Source organism: Schistocerca americana, chromosome 3, assembly GCF_021461395.2.
Source record: "Schistocerca americana isolate TAMUIC-IGC-003095 chromosome 3, iqSchAmer2.1, whole genome shotgun sequence".
Classification (NCBI taxonomy): Eukaryota; Metazoa; Arthropoda; class Insecta; order Orthoptera; family Acrididae; genus Schistocerca; species Schistocerca americana.
Window position 1 is genome coordinate 962,221,544 of NC_060121.1, and position 26,004 is coordinate 962,247,547.

General features: G+C 42.7%; 1 protein-coding gene across 1 annotated transcript in view; it reads right to left on the bottom strand.

The window, feature by feature from the left end:
• Positions 1–368: 368 nt before the first annotated feature.
• The window catches only part of LOC124606892 (facilitated trehalose transporter Tret1-like), a 60,259-nt gene continuing 34,623 nt past the window's right edge, over positions 369–26,004 (bottom strand). The window contains exons 4-5 of the mRNA XM_047138989.1: positions 11,750–11,858; positions 369–815 (exon numbers count right to left, since the gene is read on the bottom strand). Coding sequence (XP_046994945.1) covers positions 502–815; positions 11,750–11,858 — 423 coding nt within the window. The 3' untranslated portion in view covers positions 369–501. The remainder of the gene's footprint in view (positions 816–11,749; positions 11,859–26,004) is intronic.

The following is a 26,004-nucleotide window of genomic DNA, read 5'->3' on the forward strand; positions in this document are numbered from 1 at the left end:
CTAGCGATACACGGAAGACATTCCACAGCCATAAAATATATTTGCAGAGTTGAATGGCTATAGCTTAGCATCCCGATGACACCTTTGGAGAAGGAGTTCTGAGTGTGGGAGAAAGGAACTGGTCGTGGCGCTGATGAGGGGATCTTTCTCAAAGTCAATTGAAGTCATCTCGGTTCCAAGCGAATGTAATTAGACAGCTACGTAGCGTCACGTTCTGTCGTAAATGTCGACTTCAACTGTTCACACTTTGAACTATCTCCCTCTGAGCCACTACACGTATAGATCACGTCTAATAATGAAACAGACGGTGCATTTTCTGTGTTCTTACTTCTGAAATAATTCCCTAGTAACAGCGTTGCATGCTTCTTCTTCCTCTTCTTGAGGTGCTCCATCGAAGTATTGGCAACTCTGGACATACTATCACAAGAAGAAGCCACTGTCTATTAACACTTCCACATATCGAAACAGCTCCCGGCACAGAATATCCCACAGCAGAGTTCTCTAACTACCGATCGCTGGCAGCACAGGTCCGACGGGCGCGCCCTTCTCCTCGCCGAGCATCTCTTGTATTTCTTCAAGAGTCTTCCCCTTCGTCTCCGGCACCACAAAGTAGACGTAAATCGTTACGAGTAGTGCGCATCCCGCGAACACGAAGAAGGGACCGCCGTTTCCCACTGCGAGGGCGATGTCTTCGTAGAACCTGGTGACTATGAAGGACATGAACCAAGACACGCATGCGGCCATCGGCATCGCCACGATCTTCACGTTGGGTGGGAAGACTTCGCCAGATACCGTGAATGGTAGGCAGCCGTAACCTGAAACGAAGACACCAAACTCTACATACATTGTGACAATACAGATTTTCATCTACAGCAAACTTAAGATAAATTGATCCGAGCTGTATACTGTGTGAGTCACCTAACGTTACCGCTGGATTTATTTCGTAAACCACATCAAATACTGACGAACCGATTCCACAGACCGAACGTGAGGAGAGGGGCTAGTGTAATTGTTTAATACAAACCATACAAAGTGCACGGAAGTATGTTTTTTAACACAAACCTACGTTTTTTTAAATGGAACCACGTTAGTTTTGTTAGCACATCTGAACATGTAAACAAATACGTAATCAGTGCCGTTTGTTGCATTGTAAAATGTTAATTACATCCGGAGATACTGTAACCTAAAGTTGACGCTTGAAACCTCCGGCGTTCATTTGCGTGTTGTAACAAACACGGGCCACGGTCGGCGAGCAGCATCTGCAGGGACATGTTTACGATGACGACCGTGTTTACGAGTGTGGCTGTAGTGCACTGTTGTGGTTTGGTCTAGCTGTCGCAGTGTCCGCATGTAGCGCTTGCTGCTATTGTTATTCTGCATTCGTCTCCGCACGCAGACCAACTGTAGTACACCGTGTTACCAGACGTCTGTGATAGTGTAGTGTTGTAGGAACTGTGACCATGGTGTATTCGAACTCTGAAAAGGCGGAGATGATACTCATCTATGGCAAGTGTCGACGAAATGCAGCTGAAGCCTGCAGGGTGTATGCAGAACGGTACCCGGACAGAGAGCATCCAACGTGCCGCACATTGCAAAACATCTACCGCCAACTGTATGCAACAGGTACGGTCGTAGCACGCAAACGGGTCCGTAACAGGCCCGTCACAGGAGAAGCGGGTGCAGTTGGTGTGCTAGCTGCTGTTGCCATGAACCCACACATGAGTACACGGGACATTGCGAGAGCCGGCGTACTGAGTCAAAGTAGTGTCATGCGCATACTGCATCGTCACCGCTTTCACACGTTTCATGTGTCGCTACATCAGCAATTACACGGTGATGACTTTAATCATCGAGTGCAATTCTGTCAATGGGCATTAACAGAGAATGCGTTGCAGTTCTACCTGTTTACCGATGAAGCGGGTTTCACGAACCACGGGGCAATGAATCTACGGAACATGCATTACTGGTCCGTGGACAATCCTCGCTGGCTCAGACAGGTAGAGCGACAGCGACCGTGGACTGTAAATGTATGGTGCGGAATCATTGGCGACCACCTCATTAGTCCTCACTTCATTGCAGGAGCCCAAACAGCTGCAACATACATCGCGTTTCTACAGAATGATCTGCCAACGTTGCTCGAAAATGTCCCACTGGAAACGCGTCGACGTATGTGTTATCAGCATGATGGTGCACCTGCACATTCCGCAATTAACACTAGGCTGACCCTTGACAGGATGTTCGACGGGCGTTTCATAGGACGTGGAGGACGCATAAATTGGCCAGCCCGTTCTCCTGATCTTACACCTCTGGACTTCTTTCTGTGGGGCACGTTAAAGGAGAATGTGTACCGTCATGTGCCTACAACCTCAGAGGATATGAAACAACGTATTGTGGCAGCTTGCGGCGACATTATACCAGATGTACTGCGGCGTGTACGACATTGATTACGCCAGAGATTGCAATTGTGTACAGCAAATGATGGCCACCACATTGAACATCTATTGGCCTGACATGTCGGGACACACTCTATTCCACTCCGTAATTGAAAACGGAAACCACGTGTGTACGTGTACCTCACCCCTCATGGTAATGTACATGTGCGTCAGTGAAAAAGACCAATAAAAAGGTGTTAGCATGTGGACGTAATGTGCTGTTCCAGTCTCTTCTGTACCTAAGGTCCATCACCGTTCCCTTTGGATCCCTACGTAATTCGGTGCTCTCCGATACACACGATCGAACAGCGGAGGAGTGGTACTCAAGCGTCAACTTTAGGTTACAGTATTTCCGGATGTAATTAACATTTTACAATGCAACAAACGGCACTGATTACGTATTTGTTTATATGTTCAGATGTGCTAACAAAACTAACGGGGTTCCATTTAAAAAACGTAGGATTGTGTTAAAAAACATACTTCCATGCATTTTTTTATGGTTTGTATTAACCAATTACACTAGCCCCTCTCCTCACGTTCGGTCTCTGGAATCGATTCGTCAGTATTTGATGTGGTTTACGAAATATATCCAGCGGTAATGTTAGGTGACTCACCCTGTATATAGGGCGAGCCAGAACTCTACCGACAAACTTACATAGATGATAGTATGCACCAAAACACGAAACAATATCCAAGAGGCGTGTTTTTTTAAGTAAGTACCGTTTTGAAATTAAAGAAAGACGTGCTAAGATATCTCAATAATTTTATTTTTACATGAAAGCCTGTACCTTAATCTACTTTTCTACATAATTTCCGTCAATATTGAGGCACTTGTCATAACGTTGTACCAGTTTTTGCATACCCTCGTCATAAAAGTCTGCCGCCTGACCTGTTAACCACTGCATCACCACTGTTTTGACTTCGTCATAGTCTTGAAGACACTGACTGTCCAGGTGTTTCTTCGAGTGCAGGAACAGATGGTAGTCACTGGGCGCAAGATCGGGGCTGTACGGAGGATGATCTAGAGTTTCCCATCGAAGAGATGTGATGAGATCTTTGGCCTGATTCGCCACATGCGGCCGGGCATTGTCTTGCAGCAAAACGGCGCCCTAGCTCAACTTCCAAGGACTGTTGCTTTGGTTCTGGTGTGACGTAGGCCACGCATGTTTCTTCGCCAGTAACAATTTGGCTCAAGAAATCATCACCGTCGTTGTGGTACCGCTCAAGGAAAGTCAATGCATTGTTTAAACGTTTGGTTTTGTGCACATCCGTCAACGTTTTCGGTACCCAACGCACGCACAATTTTCGGTAATTCAAGTGCTCGGTCACAATGCCATACAAAACACTACGAGAAACATTAGGAAAGCCATCCCGCAAGGAAGAAATCGTAAAGCGTCTGTTTCCTCTCACCTTATTGTCCACTTTCTGCACCAAACTTTCATTAACGACCGAAGGACGCCCACTCCGTTTTTCATCATGCACATTTGTGCGGCCATCTTTAAATGCTCTCACCCACTTTCTTACCATTCCACAACTCATAACGTTTTCTCCGTAAACTGCACAGATCTCACGATTAATATCGATCGCTTTTAGGTCTTTAGCACTAAGAAATCCTATAACAGCCCGTACTTCACCGTCGGCGGGACTCCCGATTATCGGAGGCAGCTTAAACACTCAGTACACAACGTAAACAAGGAAGAATCAGACTGTAATGGCGTCAGTGTGTAGATTAAGGTACAGGATTTCACGTAAAAATAAAATTATTGAGATATCTTAGCACATCTTTTTTTTTAATTTCAGAACGGTACTTACTTAAAAAAACACGCCTCGTAGTAAACATGGGATCTAACATGCTTACGCTAAGAGCTTTGAGCACTTTTTAATCTTCAAAACTGTGTAACACGTCTCTTCTGTTGCAAGCTCTTTGCTTTCCTTACTTTGGGAAGATGTAGTGCGTACCAACCAGAAAAAGACATAAACAATAAGAAGCAGCAGAAATGAGAATAGCAAGAAGCTTAATATCAAAACGCGATCACAGAGTAGGCGAAGTTAAGGAATTGTACGAACTTGGAAGCAAAATATCCCATAACGGACGAAACAAGAAGGCCATAAAAACAGTCTAGCACCATCAAAGATAGAATTCCTGACCAAAAGAAATTTACTGGTATCAAACATAGGCCTTAATCTTAGGAAGAAATTTCTGAGCATGAACGTTTCGAGCGCAGCACTGAATGGTAGTAAATCATGAACAGTGGGAAATTATAGGATAATTAAACTGTAATGGTTTCGGTTGTGATGTTACAGAATAATTTTGAAAATCAGGTGGCCTGATAAGATAAAGAATGAAGAGGTTCTCCCCAGAATTCGCGAAGAAGAGAACATATGAGAATCAAAACAGGATGATAGGACATGTGTTAAAATCTCAGCGAACATCCTGCATGGTACTAGAGGGAGCTGTAGGGGGTAAAAACTGCATGAAAAGGCTAGTGCAGGATAGCGATTTGTGGCGGCCCGTGTGAAATCAGTCAAAATACCGGTGCAAACAAGGGTGTGGACAAAAATAAGGAAAAAATGTCCAGTCAATATGGGCTCTAAAATGCTTCTCTTGAGATCTATGACCACTTGTTTAGTAGAAGAGATGTGTTTCCTGGCGGCGAAGACGAAAAAGCTTTCATAGCCCTTAATGTACATACTGTAGAACCCATGTTTACAGGAATTGTTTTTTGTCCGTACTACCTGCTTCGAAAGTTTTTGGTGGAATCCCGGTTCACCTTTTAGACAAACGGTCCTTATAAGACGTGTCAAATATTCCTACAGAAGCTAGTATTGATCAGACACTGAAGGAAAGTTCCTACAGTTACTGGTACGGAAACCAATACCTGATGAGACATGGACCGTTGAAGACGTGCAGTTCCCAGCCTCCATTTTATTTATAGATGAGGCATGACCCATAAAACATGACCTAGTGAATTACCATAATACGTCTGCGTAGGCAGATGCAAATCCTCGAGCAATCATGGCGGTGAACCATCAGGGTCGCTTCAGTATCAGTGTATGTGCAGGAACTGTCACTGACAGACTTACGGGGCCTTACACTTTACCAAACAGGTTGACAGATGTCGAGTATCACCGATTTCTGCTCAATAAATTATCACTTCCAATGGAGAATGATACCGTTATAGAAAGACGGCTGTGGTTCTCGCACTACAGGGTAGGTCGATGAGGTCCTGTACCATACACTCACCATTCACCGGAATTGAACCCGTGGGATTTCTGGCTGTGGGGACATATAAAGGCATTGGCGTATGCCCAACCAATCGACAATATGCAGACGTTATAGGAGCGTGTGACCAAAGCGTGTGTGTGGTCTTCAGTCCAGAGACTCGTTTGATGCAGCTCTCCATGCTACTCTCTATTCTGTGCAGAGCTTCTTCATCTCCCAGTACCTACTGCAATCTACATCCTTCTGAATCTGTTTATTGTAGTCATCTCTTGGTCTCCCTCTACGATTTTTACCCTCCACGCTGCCCTCCAATACTAAATTGGAGACCCCTTGATGCGTCAGAACATGTCCTACCAACCGGTCCCTTTTACTAGTCAAGTTGTGCCACAAACTCCTCTTCTCCCCGATTCTATTCAATAGCTCCTGATTAGTTATGTGATCTACCCATCTAATCTTCCGCATTTTTCTGTAGCACCACATTTCGAAAGCTTCTATTCTCTTCTTGTCTTAACTATTTATCGTCAACGTTTCACTTCCATACATCGCTACACTCCATACAAATACTTTTAGAAACGACTTCCTGACACTGCCGATGTTAATAAATTTCTCTTTTTCAGAAACGCTTTCCTTGCCATTGCCAATCTACATTTTATATCTTCTCTACTTCGACCACCATCAGTGATTTTGCTCCCCAAATAGCAAAACTCATTTACTACTTTAAGTGTTTCGTTTCCTAATCTAATTCCCTCAGCATCACCCGACTTAATTCGACTACATTCCACTATCCTCGTTTTGCTTTTGTTGAGGTTCATCTTATATCCTCCTTTCAAGACACTGTCCATTCGGTTCAGCTACTCTTCCAGGTCCTTTGCTGTCTCTGACAAAATTACAATGTCCCCGGCGAACCTCAAAGTTTTTATTTCTTCTCCATCGATTTTAATTCCTACTCCGAAATTTTCTTTTGTTTCCATTACTGCTTGCTCAATATACATATTGAATAGCAACGGGGAGAGGCTACAACCCTGCCTCACTCCCTTCCCAACCACTGTTTCACTTTCATGCCCCTCGACTCATAACTGCCATCTGGTTTCTGTACAAGTTGTAAATAGCCTTTTGCTCCCTGTATTTGACCCGTGCCACCTTCAGAATTTGAAAGAGAGTATTCCAGTCAACATTGTCAAAAGCTTTCTCTATGTCTACAAATGCTAGAAACGTAGCTTTGCCTTTCCTTAATCTATTTTCTAAGATAAGTCGTAGGGTCAGTTTTGCCTCAGTATTGTTCCAACATTCCCATGCGTTCACAATGCTGTTTGTAGTAGCTTACCCGCATTCCTATTTTCCTATTCATTATTAAACCTACTCCTGCATTACCCCTATTTGATTTTGTATTTATAGCCCTGTATTCACCTGACCAGAAGTCTTGTTCCTCCTACCACCGAACTTCAGTAATTCCCACTATATCTAACTTTAACCTATCCATTTCCATTTTTATATTTTCTAACCTACCGGTTGTAGTTTCCCCTTGCTTTCAGCCGTTCGCAGTACCAGCACAGCAAGGCTTTTTTGGTTAGTGTTACAAGACCAGATCAGTCAGTCATCGAGACTGTTGCCCCTGCAACTACTGGAAAGGCTGCTGCCCTTCTTGCCCTTCTTCAGGAACTACACGTTTGTCTGGCCTCTCAACAGATACCCCTCCATTGTGGATGTGCCTACGATACGGCTATCTGTATCGCTGAGGCACACAAGCCTCCCCACCAAAGACAAGGTCCGTGGTTCATGGGGGGAAGGTGGCCAATGCATGTGACGAAATTCGAACAGAACCTGTTGTTTCCGAAAGAGAGCATGATTCACTGCCAAGAAAGGCTGAAGGATGTGTCAGAATGCATGGTAATGAAATGCTGCAAGGCCTATAGTGTCTATTTCCATGCAATAAGCCAATGGGAATGAAAGGACAAACTGACCCATATCTGAACAGCTATTGGTTTCTATGCATACTTCTATAGGGACACTAGATGAGTGACTAGCATTGCCTGGAAATGTATTTATTCCTGTCTTCTATAAATCCAATTCCTCCCTTCCCTTCCACTGTCCATCTCCTCCTCCCTATCTTAATCTGTTTCTCTCCCCTCCTCTCTATCTGCTTCTCTACCTTCTGTCCATCTGCTCGTTCCCCTTTTGTCCATCTCCTACTCCCCCTTCTAAGTTAATCTTCTCTCCCTCTACTTCCTCCTCACCCCGTCTAAGTCTTTCCCCTGATCCCCTCTATCTTAATTTACCTCCTCCTCCCACAATCTCTGTCCATCATCTTCTCCCCCTCTTCCTGTTCCTCTCCCCCTACTCCTCTCACTGTCCAGCTCCTCCTACTCATGTCTCTGTCCATCTCTTTCTCTTTTCTTTTTCCATCCATTTCCTTCTCTCCCTCCTCTCTGTCCATCTTCTCCTCTTTCCTCTCTCTGTCCATCTACTCCTCCTCACTCTGACCATACCCTCTTTTCCCCTCTGTCCATCTCCTTCTCTCCCCTCTCTCTTTCCTTCCAGTCCCTTCTCTCTCCACATTAGGAGGTGCTGGTTCTTACTCCCCCAGTGTTTCTTTCCAGATAGCAAGTAATATCGGCTTGTTTAGTTGAAATTGGTCCACGGGTTTAAGAGGAGTTTCTACCCACAAATATTTCACACATTCTACACACATTTGTGTACAGATTTGACCTACATATCTAGCGGATTGCGCCCTGAAGTTTCGTATCCACACAGCTCGCTGTTTATGACGTCATGTCTCCTGAACAATGTGTTGTACATAATTTTAAAGGTACATTCAGTGGTATACGTGAACACTGCAAAATGTGTTACGAATACAGCTCGTAATAAAGAAGGAAGAAATTAAAACCTCATGCCTGATATGGCAATTTTATTGTATGAACAGTGAAAATATAGTAAACCACAAGCCTTTTTTCTTTGATCATTCACGTAAACATGTCATTATTAAAAACCTAACACTAAACTGACTCTGACTCTCCTTCTTTTCAGTACGCAGCACCGAGCGAAGTGGCACAGTTGTTAACGCACTGACTCGCGCACGACCGTCCAATCCCGAGTCCGCCCATCCTGATTTCGGTTTTCCGTGATTTCCCTAAACCGCTCCAGGCAAATGCCGGAATGGTTCTTTTGAAACGGCACGGCTGGCTTCTTTCCCCATCCTTCCCTAATCCGATGGGACCGATGACCTCTCTGTTTGGTCCCCACCCCCAAATCAACTAACCAACCTAAGTAGCATTGTACCCACCTTCAAAAACAATAACCGAAAAATAATGATGATACAGTTTTTAATCAAGGACTGTCTTTACGTAAACGACGTATTTTTTTTTAAAATTACTACAGTACTGTGCTTTATGCACCTGTATTGTAAATAAGAGAAGTAATTGCAATAATTATTGTTCCACTAACTTACATTCTCCATGCACGATTAGAATTTCTACCCTCTCTTCGTTGATGTACGGTGGATTCACAAAATCCTTTGACTGACGACGCGGTTGACTGAATGAGTAGTGTGCAATTTCCTTTCGTTTCCATTTATTTGCTTTCAACTCCAGGATGTGCACATTATGATACATTTTTGAACAGGTGTTGAGGAGCGGAAGTGGATTACCAAATAAAAATGTGGGGTGCTATTTAAAAAGGACGTACTGCTAGTCATTACTTCGTAATTAAGTTACAAGGGTGATAGTGTTGGTTTATTTCCATCTGATTGCTATAAGACTGCTCGTTGGCTGCATGCTGGTTTTTAGTTTACATTGTTACTATTGAACCTGTGTGACCATCTACTCGCATTACCTTGGAGAATTATACTCGACTTTGCGTCCTGGCTGCTAATATACCAGGCACATAAGAAATGGTGTCTATATTATGACCTTCATTTGATTAACTAGGTAAACAAATTAATTATTTTAGAAATGTGCGCAACGGAAACTGGTGCGTGTTTCTCTAAGATAACACGTGATGTGGTGGTTGAACTCAAAGCCGCCACTCTAGTAGCTGGTAGCCTATCTAAATTCAAATTGCAGATTATTTCTATGTTTCATTAAATTTAGAAGATCGAACTGAAAAGGCTTGCCAGGTTTAATTGAAGGTGACTGGGGGAATATTTCTTAATTGAAATGCAGACTCTCATTTAATACATTTATTTTCTACTCTGATGAAAATATTTTAGAACAACACACATTAGAATTTCTCCTCAGTTACAAAACTTATGTTTGAATGAGCGTTAAATCTCTCATGGGTAGAACAATGACAAAAGGAAAACACTACACGAATAATTTCATCATGGTCTCACAACACAAAAAAATACATAAGTGGGCCACACCGTTTTTAGCGGTATAATCGTCATTCATTCCTTGAAACTCACGTTTCATCATGCATCAATTACACAATAGAAATTTAAGGTAAGCCACTGCTGAAGGTAGAAAACCTCAACCAAAGAAAAGATTTGGGCAAAACGTTACTAAAAATTTGGTACATTTTACAATAATTTATACGCCGCTGTCTGTTTCAATTGAAAGCACTATGCAATGAACACAGTTAAATTCAGTTTTAGCATGGTAAGGGGTGGTATCTATTGTTCTATGCCTGCTACGGGCCATGTGGTCGAACATCAACTACAGTAAAATGCTAAAAACACACACACTTTTCAATCAAAATTCATAATAAGGCATGCAAATTCAGTTTTAAAATGTATCAGCAAGAAATCGTGCAAGCAGAAACGCAATTATCAGGCAGATGCACGGTACTGTTTATGCACTGGATTCACTTTCCCACGCCGCGAACGTAAGAAAGAATTAGAATTTATTCTGGTTTAAGCACCGAATGCTGTTAGGTGAACTGATTAATTTGCTTTCAGTGCTGAAAACTTCACTGTAGCAACGACTGTTGAGCTCTAAAGCGTGTGCTACGCTGAGGGCGCAAACACGTGGTCGATCATATGAGATCAAAGGAACTACCTCAAATACATAAAATATTTAGGTAAAAGCACAGTAGCACACTAATAACGGTTAAATATGTCACTGAAAACAACTGTAGGCATACTGAAACTCGAGAATTGACCACATTATAGGACTTTGTACTATTGGCGCCAAAATGAAGTGCGAACTAAACTCACAAAGAAAGTACCAAAAATAATTGAATTTCGCGACAGAAATTTCTCGATCTAACATCTGATACGCAATCTGCACTCATTGAGTTAAAAGTGAATCTTTCAACTCAGGAAATAGCTACATGAACTCATGGTTCTTGTTGCATGGCTCACTGCCACAAAGCAAAATTTTACAAACACGTTTCTGAGAAAACTATTCCAAATAAATTAAAGCCGTAACCTCTACCGATGAAGATATGTTGAATGCGTACTATGGGTATACCCTTTCGTGAAATTTTAGCCATATTACCTCATTTTTATCTCACCAAATCTGCGACTGCTGTGCTCCCGCGTCCGCTCCGTCTCATGGCTGACCCCACAGTGCTCTCCAAGCGCCGAAATCCGACCAACGTTCCTCTTCAAACGCGGTGGTGGGAAGACTCACCCCATCCCCGCACCAACCTTGTAACCTGCCCTCGTGCCTGTTTTCATCTTTGCTTGCTGCTCTGGCCTACCTGCCGTCATTCTTGTAATGTTGGCAATGACTGCTATTCCCTTAATCTGTTCCCTTTGGTCCATGCTCCCGCTACATTCATCCCCATGCACACTCATACAGGATGGAACAAGGAGTATACATATAAACGGCGTGTGACCTCTTTGTGAAAAGATGAAAAGAAATAAACGAATGCGTCAAATATTCCTTTCACCCACCGAAATATTGAAGCTGCTAGCAATCAAAGAAAAACTTATATCTCGATATAGAAAACATAATTACTTCGTACTGTAAGCTGAGGCAAAACGAAAGTAACGCCTCATGATGACTAAGTAATATTTGCACTATAGATCCATTTTTTACTTTACTTCTAGACAAATGTTATTTTGGTGGTCAAGATAAATAGTACACTCTGTATAAGTTAATGCTGATACCAGTGAATGAGACTGGTATTGCTGATGAGCAAGCAAGAAGCTCACCTGGTGTATAGACGATAATATAGAAGATTAGGGCTGTGACGGGAATCCATCCGATACTCTCCACATCCTGCTTTGCGTCGCTCAAAACGAAGAATACGCCCAAAGGAATCTGCAACACAAAGATTTGACAAATCTGTGCCATAAAGGCGACCACGGTGAATGATTTGAGTGGTCACAGATGAAGGAACTGTAATGCAGAGAAAACTAGACTCCAGTATTCCTTCATTATTATTTATTAATGATCATATTCGTTGCAAGTCAACCAAGTAGCTACGTAATCCTCTTGTTTTTGTCTGAACCAGGATTCTGAAGATAGCTAACACAGAAATGCGTAGCAATGGGTCAATAAATGAAAGAATATTGGATTCTACTTCCCTCTGCATTACGATTCCTTCATCTGCGACCAATTAATCAAATTGAAAATCACGTAAATTAAGGATTTTTCTGCACAGAAGATAACTGGAAACACATTGGACTTTGAACGATAAAGGATTGTAAAATGATATTTATTATTGAATGTGATCTACTTTCTGCCCAGTACAATTTATACAATAATTGTTTAGCTGTCGTTAATTAAGCTAACGATTTCGAGACTATAATCAACTCACAAGTCCTTACAGTTGTCCAAATAAGTCGACAATGGAATCGCACACATAGAAGATCCACAGTACAAACCAACTTATGACCAATTTAGCGGCGTTTCCTGTTCACAGGATACGGGGTGTCTCCAATAGCAAACATCGATAATGTTTCATAGACATTTTGTGACAATGAGAGACAATTTTGGTGAAGTAGGCAACGCGCAAAACATACTTAACTTTTTAATTTATACTGATATTTTATTTCATGAGAGCGTATGTTCCATTAACGATGCACTACCGCTAATAATGTAGAACGTTCAAAGCGGCAGTGGAAGTAAGAACTGAAGAGGTGTTTAATGAAGGAAGACGGTAGGTGAGTGGGCCAAAAAATGCAATTTTTAGCTAATAATTTTTCTGTATTCTCCGATCCTTTCATCTTGTTTTAGCAGTTCTTTGACGTCGACAGAACGTCGAGGGTTAGTCTTTAGATTTTAATTGTCCCCTCGAACACATGAAGTTCTGTAATTAACTTTTAGTTTGTTAGCAGGTACATGTATGCAGCTATGGTATACACTGAAATCTCCTAGCCACAGTACTTTACCATGCCTCAAGACGAGCCAAACAAAATTACTAAAGCCATTGATAACGTGTAGTATCGTCCGGCAACCCGTGTTCGTTAGCAGCGAAAATACTGCAGTTCTGTCACGCCATGAAATGAATTCGCAGGTGCGAATACGAACAACCACCAGCTGTGTAAGGGAATGACAACAATGAAAATCTGTCCCGGATTGGGACTCAAAACCGGATTTCCCGCTTTACGTGAGCAGTTGCGTTAACCACTTTGAAAGAACAGATGGCATCTTCGTATCGTTAAGGCTAACCGGCTCATGACTTCCTTCGATGCGGATGCGCACGAATTGCCTGAAGTCTTACGGGACTCGGTGGATTTTCTGCGCGAGGATTGGATACAATGGCAGGGGCACTAAGAATGCAGTGTGTCGACTATAAGTTGAGAATGTGGGTCTCACGGGGAAAGTGCCAGGGATAAGTCCCTGCAGTCGCACTATCTTCTGTGCCTTGGGTGGCTCAGATGGATAGAGCGTCTGCCATGTAAGCAGGAGATTTTTTATTTGCTTATTTACATGTCAAGTTCCGTAGGACCAAATTGAGGAGCAAATCTCCAGGGTCGTGGAACGTGTCAGTACATGAAATTACAACATAAAAGTAATAACAGTTAAAAATAAATGTTCATGAACCTGAAAAAATTCCGTCCATAAGTTTAAGTACACGCTATCAGCAATACAATAAGAATCAGCTAAATTTTTCAAGGAACTCCTCGACAGAATAGAAGGAGTGATCCATGAGGAAATTATTCAGTTTCGATTTGAAAGCGCGTGGATTACTGCAAAGATTTTTGAATTCGAGTGGCAGCTTATTGAAAATGGATGCAGTAGTATACTGCACACCTTTTTGCACAAGAGTTAAGGAAGTCCGATGCAAATGCAGGTTTGATTTCTGCCGAGTATTAACCGAGTGAAAGCTGCTTACTCTTGGGAATAAACTAATATTGGTAACAGGAAACGACAATAAGGAATATACATATTGAGACGCCAATGTCAAAATACCCAGACGCGTGAACAGAGGTCGACAAGAGGTTCGTGAACTCTCTTAAGGCCCGAACCGCCTGTTTCTGAGCCAAAAATATCCCTTTAGAATGGGAAGCGTTACCCCAAAATATAATACTATACGACATAAGCGAATGACAATAAGCAAAGTAGACTAATTTTCGTGTAGAAGTATGACTCACTTTCGATACCGTTCGAATAGTAAAAATGGCAGTATTAAGTCTTTGAACAAGATCCTGAAAGTGGACTTTCCACGACAGCTTACTATCTATCTGAACAACAAGAAATTTGAACTGTTCAGTTTCACTAACCACATGCCTGTTCTGTGAAATTAAAACGTCAGGTTTTGTAGAATTGTGTTAGAAACTGTAAAAACTGGGTCTTACTGTGATTTAACGTTAGTTTATTTTCTACAAGCCATGAACTGAGGTCATGTACTGCACTATTTGAAACCAAGCTAATGTTGCACACAACATCCTTTACTACCAAGCTAGTGTCATCAGCAAACAGAAATATTTTATAGTTACCTGTAATACTAGAGGGTAGAGGGCATATCATTTACATAAATAAGGAACAGGAGTGGCCCCAACACTGATCCCTGGGGGACCCCCCACTTGACAGTATCCCACTCAGATCCCACATCACAGCCTTTATCAACATTGTGAATAATGATCTTTTGCTGCCTGTTTGAGTTTGATAAAGTAAGAGGTGAACCAATTGTGAGCTACTCCCCGTATTCCGTAATGGTCCAACTTCTAGAGCAATATTTTGTGATCAACACAATCAAATGCCTTAGTTAAATCAAAAAATACACCAAGCGTTCGGAACTTTTCGTTTAACCCATCCAGTACCTCACAGAGAAAAGAGAATATAGCATTTTCAGTTGTTAAACGACTTCTAAAGCCAAACTGTACATTTGATAGCAAATTGTATGATATAAAATGATCAATTAACCTTACATACACAGCCTTTTCAATAACTTTTGCAAACACTGATGCCATAGAAATAGGTCTAAAATTATCTACATTATCCCTTTCTTCCTTTTTATAAAGCCGCTTTAATACTGAGAACTTTAATCGCTCAGGAAAGTGACCATTCCTAAAGGAAAAATTACCATTATGGCTAAATACAGGGCTAACATGTGCAGCACAGTACTTTAATATTCTGCTATACACTCCATAATAACCATGAGAGTCCTTAGTCTTCAGTGATTTAATTATTGACTCAATCTCCCTCTTGTCTGTATCGTGAACTCTCACCACTTATTGCCCTAACCGCCCGTTTCTGAACCAAAAATATCCTACCTCGGAAAGGCATTTGCAAGAAAGTTATATGATTTCCTGTAGAAACTAAACTTTTATTTAATTCACCAGCAATGCTCAGAAAATGATTGTTAAATACTGAACACATATCTAATTTAACAGTAACAGAAATAGTTTTACTGCGAACTGACTTCATATCGTCGACCTTGTGCTGCTGACCAGACACTTCCTTCACAATTGACCATATGGTTTTAATTTTATCCTGTGAATTAGCTATTCTATTTGCGTACCACGTACTCTTTGCCTTCCTAATAACATTTTGAAGCACCTTACAATACTGTTTGTAATGGGCTACTGTAACTTGATTGTGACTACTTCTAAAATTTTGATATAATTCCCGCTTTGTTCTACATGACATCCTTATCCCACTAGTCAGCCACCCGGGCTGCCCATTACTCCTAGTACCCCGTTTAGAATGTTCTAATGGAAAGCAACTCTCAAAAAGCATGAGAAATGTGTTAAGGAAAGCATTGTATTTATCATCTATGTTATCGGCACTAGAAACACCCTGCCACTCTTGTTCCTTGACAAGTTTTAAAAAACTCTCTATTGCTGTTGGATAACTTTCCTACATAGTTTGTAATTAAATATGACATTGGTTTGAGTACAAAAGCCTTTTAGTGTTAAAATTTGTGCAGCATGGTCTGAAAGGCCATTCACGCTTCTACTAACAGAATGCCCATCTAGTAATGCAGAATGAATAAAAATATTGTCTATGGCTGTGCTACTGTTCCCCTGCACCCTAGTTGGAAAAAACACAGTTTGTGTCAGATCATATGAATTTAGGAGATCAACCAACATCCTTTTTCTTTCACAATCACATATAAAATTAATATTGAAGTCACCACTTATAACTAGTTTCTGGTACTTCCTACAAAGTGAATCAAGAACCCTCTCTAGCTTGAGCAGAAATGCTCTGAAGTCGGAGTTAGGGGACCTGTAAACAACAACAATTAGAAGTTTAGTTTCACTAAATTCAACTAACGCTGCACAACGTTCAAATATCTATTCAGTGCAGTGCGGTGATACGTCTATGGACTCGAATGGAATACTGTTTTTTACGTACAGAGCCACTCCCCCACCGCGCAAGGAACTCCTTGAGAAACAGCCAGCTAATCTGTAGCCTGGTAAAGGAAGCTTCTGAATTGTCAAATTATTTAAGTGCTGGTCTGATATACCAATAATTTCATAGTCAACATCTAAAAGCAGTTCACTAACTTTATCTCTAAAACCTCTTATATTTTGATGAAATACGGTAATTCCTTCTCTTCTCGGAAACATTACAAGGTCACTGCCTGGTATCGGCGGGTAAACAAAATATTGCGTCTCTGTGTTGTTAAGAAGAGCGATGCAGTGTTCTTCCAGACGTGCACGTTTGTCCGAAGGTCCGAAGGAACAGGTTGTGACACAGGAACGACGACGTATTGAAGTTTGGTTCTGGCCTTGTCGGGTGCACGGATGGGCGATGCGGTTAAAGCGACTGCTCGCGAAAAGCGGGAAATGAATGATCGAATCCCGATCCAGAAAAGATTTTTCATTGTCTTCATTCCCTTAAACAGGTGCTGGTTTTTCTTGTTCACAACTGCGAGTACACTTGATGTATTTCATAACGACCGTAGTCGCCGCATTGTCTGTTCTTTCGAACATGCATGCAAGTCCGAAGGAACATTGCATAGTTTTTCTTAACGACACAGGCACTGCAATATTGTGTTTGTCAGGTCTACCTACTTGACTTCTTTAGACGTCTGGATTGCCCTTGTGGCAAGATGTTTTGCAGTAGCGGTAATACAAATCATGGCATTTGGGGGAGGGGGGAGGAGTGATGTGTTGTGTGTTGCCTGCGAGAATTAGTGAACGTATGAAAAATAGGTGCCAGGTTTTCTAGGTTGACTACTGAATTAAGTCAGGATACCACAAGGCAACTTGCGCTTGAACAGGTGTTTATACACTACTATTTGGATCGACACTGGTTGGTTCCCTTAATCCTCACTAAGATGCAGCTAAGGGCTCTCCTCCACTCTCTTACTAAAGTCAGCTTTCGCACCCATCAGTGCATCAGACAACAAGAGCGCAGCACAGTTTACATGAAGAACTGAATACGGGATAACGTCGTGCAACGTGTGTGCCGCATTTGTTGAATACTGATCAAATTCAAACGCTCTGACCGATAGGTGGAATGTTTTGAAATGAATCCTATTGTGTTTTGTGTGCCGATTTGCAGTTGGGGATGAGACATGTCTTCACCACTAACCACAAGAGATGAAACAGTAATCAAAGCACTGAAGAAAATTCGTGGTCCTGAACTAAAAGTTTAAGTTCCCTTCATTTGCCAGAGAGGATGGCAAGATTTTCCCACTGGCTAGTAGGAAAGGTGTAAATCAATGACAGGCGAATATTATGTAGGTGTTTTATATCAAACAGATGAAGAAAATACTCGAAAAGAGGCTATGATTGCTAAACCAAACCAGACGTGTTTCAGCAGTCCAATGCAGTACAACGATATACTGTGCTCTTGTCTTCGGCAGTTCTTTGACAATGCGTAAACAGAGTGATCTCAAGAAACTATTTCTGGAACAAATAAATCCAAACAAATTTTGGCTGCTAAACATTTTAGTCCAATTTACATGTTGTAATTTTCGAAAACAAATGTGCTGCCCTTTCTGCACCGAAGTTGAGGCGTGTAATTTACACATTGAAAATAAGTGTCGCAAAAACAAAAAAAACTAATTCAAAAATGACAGTATTTTTGAACATGGAAAACAATGGATTACCTGCCCTTGTAAAGGCCGAGCAGTAACTCCAGATCTACATCCACATCTACAGTTCCCAAGTTACCTTAAGGTGTGTGGCGCAGTGTGCCTCGGACCCCATGGACCCCATTGCCCCCCCCCCCCCTCTCCCTGTCACACTGATAAATGCCACGTGGGAAGAGCAACTGTCCATAAGCCTTCGCATGATTTGTAATTTCTCTGATTTTGCAGTCTTCGTCATTTAGATAGATTAATGTGGGAGGAAGCAATAAGTTGCCTGACTGTTCAGGGAACGTACACCCTCCAGCAAACGTCGTCATGATTCAGAAACACTACCTTGTAACATCTGTAGCCGTTGTTTGACAAGCGACTCTGAGAAAATCCTTATCTCACAAAATAGACTTTGCTGCAACGTGCAGCTCATCTTTCTTGTCTCTTTCTCCCATTTTGTGTATGTGCGTGTGAGTGAGTTTCGGCGGGGAGGGCGATGCGTTTACCTCCCGTTTTGCTGTCCTGTTGCAATGTCTTCGTCTCAGCGCAGCTCTTAATCGAACGTCCTCAATTACGAGGGTCACTCCAAAAGAAATGCACACTATTTTTGTAAAATTACAGTTTTCATTCTCCATGTGTGAAAGTTTTACAGTGTGTAGATACATCCTTCCCGCTTGTTTTCAAACTTAGTTCAACCTGTTCCCGTGAGTGGCGCCGTCACAGCACGTCTTCTACATCTACATCTACATCTACATCCATACTCCGCAAGCCACCTGACGGCGTGTGGCGGAGGGTACCTTGAGTACCTCTATCGGTTCTCCCTTCTATTCCAGTCTCGTATTGCTCGTGGAAAGAAGGATAGTCGGTATGCCTCTGTGTGGGCTCTCTGATTTTATCCTCATGGTCTCTTCGCGAGATATACGTAGGAGGGAGCAATATACTGCTTGACTCTTCGGTGAAGGTATGTTCTCGAAACTTTGACAAAAGCCCGTACCGAGCTACTGAGCGTCTCTCCTGCAGAGTCTTCCACTGGAGTTTATCTATCATCTCCGTAACGCTTTCGGGATTACTAAATGATCCTGTAACGAAGCGCGCTGCTCTCCGTTGGATCTTCTCTATCTCTTCTAACAACCCTATCTGGTACGGATCCCACACTGCTGAGCAGTATTCAAACAGTGGGCGAACAAGCGTACTGTAACCTACTTCCTTTGTTTTCGGATTGCATTTCCTTAGGATTCTTCGAATGAATCTCAGTCTGGCATCTGCTTTACCGACGATCAACATTATATGACCATTCCATTTTAAATCACTCCTAATGCGTACTCCCAGATAATTTATGGAATTAACTGCTTCCAGTTGCTAACCTGCTATTTTGTAGCTAAATGATAAAGGATCTATCTTTCTGTGTATTCGCAGCACATTACACTTGTCTACATTGAGATTCAATTGCCATTCCCTGCACCATGCGTCAATTCGCTGCAGATCCTCCTGCATTTCAGTACAATTTTCCATTGTTACAACCTCTCGATACACCACAGCATCATCTGCAAAAATCCTCAGTGAACTTCCGATGTCATCTACCAGGTCATTTATGTATATTGTGAATAGCAACGGTCCTATGACACTCCGCTGCGGCACACCTGAAATCACTCTTACTTCGGAAGACTTCTCTCCATTGAGAATGACATGCTGCGTCCTGTTATCTAGGAACTCCTCAATCCAATCACATAATTGGTCTGATAGTCCATATGCTCTTACTTTGTTCATTAAACGACTGTGGGGAACAGTATCGAACGCCTTGCGGAAGTCAAGAAACACGGCATCAACCTGGGAACCCGTGTCTATGGCCCTCTGAGTCTCGTGGACGAATAGCGCGAGCTGGGTTTGACATGACCGTCTTTTTCGAAACCCATGCTGATTCCTACAGAGTAGATTTCTAGTCTCCAGAAAAGTCATTATACTCGAACACAATACGTGTTCCAAAATTCTACAACTGATCGACGTTAGAGATATAGGTCTATAGTTCTGTATATCTGTTCGACGTCCCTTCTTGAAAACGGGGATGACCTGTGCCCTTTTCCAATCGTTTGGAACGCTACGCTCCTCTAGAGACCTACGGTACACCGCTGCAAGAAGGGGGGCAAGTTCCTTCGCGTACTCTGTGTAAAATCGAACTGGTATCCCATCAGGTCCAGAGGCCATTCCTCTTTTGAACGATTTTAATTGTTTCTCTATCCCTCTGTCGTCTATTTCGATATCTACCATTTTGTCATCTGTGCGACAATCTAGAGAAGGAACTACAGTGCAGTCTTCCTCTGTGAAACCACTTTGGAAAAAGACATTTAGTATTTCGGCCTTTAGTCTGTCATCCTCTGTTTCAGTTCCATTTTGGTCACAGAGTGTCTGGACATTTTGTTTTGCTCCACCTACCGCTTTGACATAAGACCAAAATTTCTTAGGATTTTCTGCAAGTCTGTACATAGAACTTTACTTTCGAATTCATTGAACGCCTCTCGCATAGCCCTCCTCACATTACATTTCGCTTCGCGTAATTTTTGTTTGTCTGCAAGGCTTTGGCTATGTTTATGTTTGCTGTGAAGTTCCCTTTGCTTCCACAGCAGTTTTCTAACTCGGTTGTTGTACCACGGTGGCTCTTTTCCATCTCTTACGATCTTGCTTGGCACATACTCATCTAACGCATAATGTACGATGGTTTTGAACTTTGTCCACTGATCCTCAACACTATCTGTACTTGAGACAAAACTTTTGTGTTGAGCCAACAGGTACTCTGAAATCTGCTTTTTGTCACTTTTGCTAAACAGAAAAATCTTCCTACCTTTTTTTAATATTTCTATTTACGGCTGAAATCATCGATGCCGTAACCGCTTTATGATCGCTGATTCCCTGTTCTGCGTTAACTGCTTCAAATAGTTCGGGTCTGTTTGTCACCAGAAGGTCTAATATGTTATCGCCACGAGTCGGTTCTCTGTTTAACTGCTCAAGGTAGTTTTCAGATAAGGCACTTAAAAAAATTCACTGGATTCTTTGTCCCTGCCACCCGTTACGAACGTTTGAGTCTCCCAGTCTATATCCGGCAAATTAAAATCTCCACCCAGAACTATAACATGGTGGGGAAATCTACTCGAAATATTTTCCAAATTATCTTTCAGGTGCTGAGCCACAACAGCTGCTGAGCCAGGGGGCCTATAGTGACATCCAGTTACCATATCTGAGCCTGCTTTAACCGTGACCTTCACCCAAATCATTTCACATTTCGGATCTCCATCAATTTCCTTCGATACTACTGCACTTCTTATCGCTATAAACACGCCTCCCCCTTCACTGTCCAGCCTGTCTCTGCGGTATACATTCCGATCTGAGTTAGGATTTCATTACTGTTTACGTCTGGTTTCAGCCAACTTTCTGTCCCTAGTACTATATGGGCGTTGTGACCGTTTATTAATGAGAGCAGTTCTGGGACCTTTCTATAGACGCTCTTGCAGTTTACTATTAGCACATTAATATTGTTATTCCCTGTTGCATTTTGCCTACTCCTACCTTGCCGCGTCTCAGGAGGCGTCTTGTCGGGCCTAGGGAGGGAATTCTCTAACCTAAAAAACCCCCATGTGCACCCTACACGTACTCCGCTACCCTTGTAGCCGCTTCCGGCGTGTAGTGCACGCCTGACCTATTCAGGGGGACCCTACATTTCTCCACCCGATAGCGGAGGTCGAGAAATTTGCACCCCAGATCTCCGCAGAATCGTCTGAGCCTGTGGTTTAAGCCTTCCACTCGGCTCCAAACCAGAGGACCGCGATCGGTTGTGGGAACGATACAAGATGGCTGTCATAGAATTCCTGTGCTGTGAAAACGAGGCAGTGGGAAACATCCACAAGAGATTGAAAAAGGTGTATGGAGATGCTGCTGTCGATCGCAGTACAGTTAGTCGGTGGGCAAGCACGTTACGTGATGAAAGCGGGCACGGCAATATTCAGGATTTTCCTCGCAGCGGCAGGCCTCGTACTGTACACACTCCAGACAATGTGCAGAGAGTTAACGAATTGGTGACTGCTGGCAGACGCATCAAAGTGAACGAATTGTTACGCTACGTTGGGATAGGGTAAGGAAGTGTTTGCAGAATACTGAAAGTGTTGGCGTTAAAAAAGGTTTGTGCCAGGTGGGTTCCCTGTGGCTCACAAAGAAACAGTGGCTCTCTGAAACACCCACCTTACAGTCCTGACCTGGCTCTATGTGACTATCATCTCTTTTGGAAGCTGAAAGACAAGGTTTGAAGATGATGACTCCCTTATGCACGCTGCCAAACAGTGGCTCCAACAGGTTGGTCCAGAATTTTACCATGCAGGTATACAGGCGCTGGTTCCAAGATGGCGTAAAGCAGTTGAGAGGGATGGAAATTAAAAGGATGTATCTACACACTGTAAAGCTTTCAGACATGTAGAATAAAAGATGGATTTAAAAAAAAATAGTGTCCATTTCTTTTGGAGTGACCCTTGTAGTTATGGATATATTCCTTATCAGTGTTTTCCACATCCGTCTCTAGCATTCTGTGGCCTGCAGCTGATAGGAATGACGCGTTTCAGGCTCGCAGGTAGTATTAGGCTATTAATTAATGTTTTGTCTACTACATGGTCCTTTCGTCAGCCCAGATACGGTATTCAATGCCAGTTGTAATGGTTTTCATTGTTTACGTTGGTAATGATATCAATATTTTTGACAGTCAATATCCTAAAGAGTAAATAGCCTTTCGAATTGGTTTGGATCTTCTTCATGATTTGCTCTAGTGGTGAATTTTGAAATTTGTGCTAAGTTCCTATGGGACCAAACTGCTGCAGTGATCGGTCCCTAGGCTTACACACTACTTAAACTAACTTAGGCTAAGGACAACACACAGACCCATCCCCGAGGGAGGACTCGAACCTCCGACGGGGGGAGCCGCACAAACCATGGCAATGCTCCTTAGACCGCACGGCTACCCAACGCGGCAATTGCTTTTGGAAGCACTTCTGTATTTACCTAGACAACCGGTACACTAGTCCACAATTGGTTGACACACTAACGAGTGAGAACACCGTCGCTGTCCGCACAATGCGGTGAAACAGAAAGGAGTTGTCGGACTTTCTGCAAATGAACACGCGAGGAAGGGTATATACGTAACGGGCTAGGGGAACAAGCAGATAGTGATGAAACTGGAGCGCAAGGGAGACGTCGTGACTGTCAGTACGTTCTTGACGAAACTTTTCAAGAAGTAAACTGAAAGAATGGCGTCTTGCAAAAGTGCAAGTGTTGTCTTGTATTACGAAACTATGGGAGACATAGATAAGATCGATTTCTTGTTGAAAACGGAGCGAATTGCCGGAAGTAGACTTAAAAATGCATGCTGCGGTGAGTACATTCCATAGAGAAAAAATGGCGGCATAAAAAGCTGTTTGGAATTCATAATAACCCTCGGGCAACAGCTGGCCGTATGCTCTCTGCAAAAGGTGTCCTCAATTGGACGCAAACATCGAACGCCAGAAGCGACTAGACTTACAGCCAATTATTTTCCAGAATTTTTGCCAAGGACTCCGACGAGAAGACCAACAAGGGTATACAGAGTATTTCACACAGAAAACGACCTGTAATTCTGTGAAAATAAAATTTCATTATCTTCTTTAATCTATCCTATTCGCTATTAATCCACGTTAGCTTTCGTGCATAAGCTCAAATCAACAACAAAAAATTTAGCAAGTGAGTAGGCAGGTGACACGGTTGCGACCGTCAGCGCTAGGAAAATGATCCACTGAGGAAGAGGAATGTGCACGAAAACTACTCTACTGGCCATTAAAATTGCTACACCACGAAGATGACGTGCTACAGACACGAAATTTAACCGACAGGAAGAAGATGCTGTGATTAGCAAATAATCAGCTTTTCAGAGCATTCACACAAGGTTGGCGCCGGTGGCGGCACCTACAACGTGCTGACATGAGGAAAGTTTCCAACCCATTTCTCATACACAAACAGCAGTTGACCGGCGTTGCCTGGTGAAACGTTGTGATGCCTTGTGTAAGGAGGAGAAACGCGTACCATCACGTTTCCGACTTTCATAAAGGTCGGATTATACCCTATCGCGATTGCGGTTAATCGTATCGCGACATTGCTGCTCTCGTTCGTCGAGATCCAATGACTGTTAGCACAATATGGAATCGGTGGGCTCAGGAGGGTAATATGGAACGCCGTGCTGGATCCCGACGGCCTCGTGTCACTAGCAGTCGAGATGACAGGCATCTTATCCGCATGGCTGTAACGGATCGTGCAGCCACGTCTCGATCCCTGAGTCAACAGATGGAGACGTTTGCAAGACAACAACCATCTGCACGAACAGTTCGACGACGTTTGCAGCAGCATGGACTATCAACTCGGAGACCATGGCTGCGGTTACCCTTGACGCTGCATCACAGACAGGAGCGCCTGCGATGGTGTACTCAACGACGAACCTGGGTGCACGAATGACAAAACGTCATTTTTTCGGATGAATCCAGGTTCTGTTTACAGCATCATGATGGTCGCATCCGTGGTTGGCGACATCGCGGTGAACGCACATTGGAAGCGTGTATTCGTCATCGCCATACTGGCGTATCACCCGGCGTGATGGTATGGGGTGCCATTGGTTACACGTCTCGGTCACCTCTTGTTCGCATTGACTGCACTTTGAACAGTGGACGTTACATTTCAGATGTGTTACGACCCGTGGCTCTACCCTACATCCGAGACATTCGAAACCCTACATTTCAGCAGGATAATGCACGACCACATGTTGCAGGTCCTGTACGGGCCTTTCTGGATACAGAAAATGTTCGACTGCTGCCCTGGCCAGCACATTCTCCAGATGTCTCACCAATTGAAAACGTCTGGTCAATGGTGGCCGAGCAACTGGCTCGTCACAATGCGCCAGTCACTACTCTCGTTGAACTGTGGTATCTTGTTGAAGCTGCATGGTGTAATGGTTCTTTATTTACGTGACCATTACGGCACTCCAACTCCAGGTCTTGATACCAGTAATATCGTACTACTTTTCTGCGAAGTAACAGAGATATTTTTGTGACAATATTCACATTTGGTTTTATTAACGTATAGGTACTCCGATGTATCGATATATTACAGTGATATGGTTCTTTTGTGTGTTCATTTCTGTGAGACTATCATAATCTTCGACCTACTTGTAACCGTTTTGGCGCGAAAGCGCACAGAACAGTCTTTGTTCCACTTTGGAAAAGTTAAGTTGTTATTTCGCTTTGTAAAAGAACAGTCAAGTCTTGTGTTTGGTTAAAGTGGAAATTAAATATATGAAGATTGATACAAAACTGTTTTCTTGAGTGATGTCACAATTAAGAAGAAGTATATGTGAATTGACAACAAGTTTAATAAAAAATGTAGATCGTGAACGCCAAGTCAAAAATTATTTCTACCATACCATTGTTCTGATCTGGGATTGTTTGATCATTAAGAATTTTCTGAAAAATGCATTTGTTAGGTCTTCAAATACTGCTAAAATACAGATCTGGACCTTCTAGCAGTCAAAGTGGGATCACCCTAGAATCAACAAGACGAGCCATAACAACTTCGACGAAATCTACGTGGGAATCCATTCAAGATAAGTGCCAAAATTAATGACTTTATTACAGTGACTTCATTATTTCCATTCTGATGGTACCATCCACAGTCAATAACTTCGTTGCTTGTCCGATAAAGCGAACATATGCTGCGTGAGCAACATTATTAACCTGATTTCTAACCTACTTTGCAAGTGGTGGTATTGTTAGAATGTTCAGCTGCACCTGTACACGCCATCCAAGCTCTGTTTGACTCAATGCCCAGGCGTATCAAGGCCGTTTTTACGCCCAGAGGTGGTTGTTCTGGGTACTGATGTCTCACGATCTATGGATCCAAATTGCGTGAAAATGTAATCACATGTCAGATCTAGAA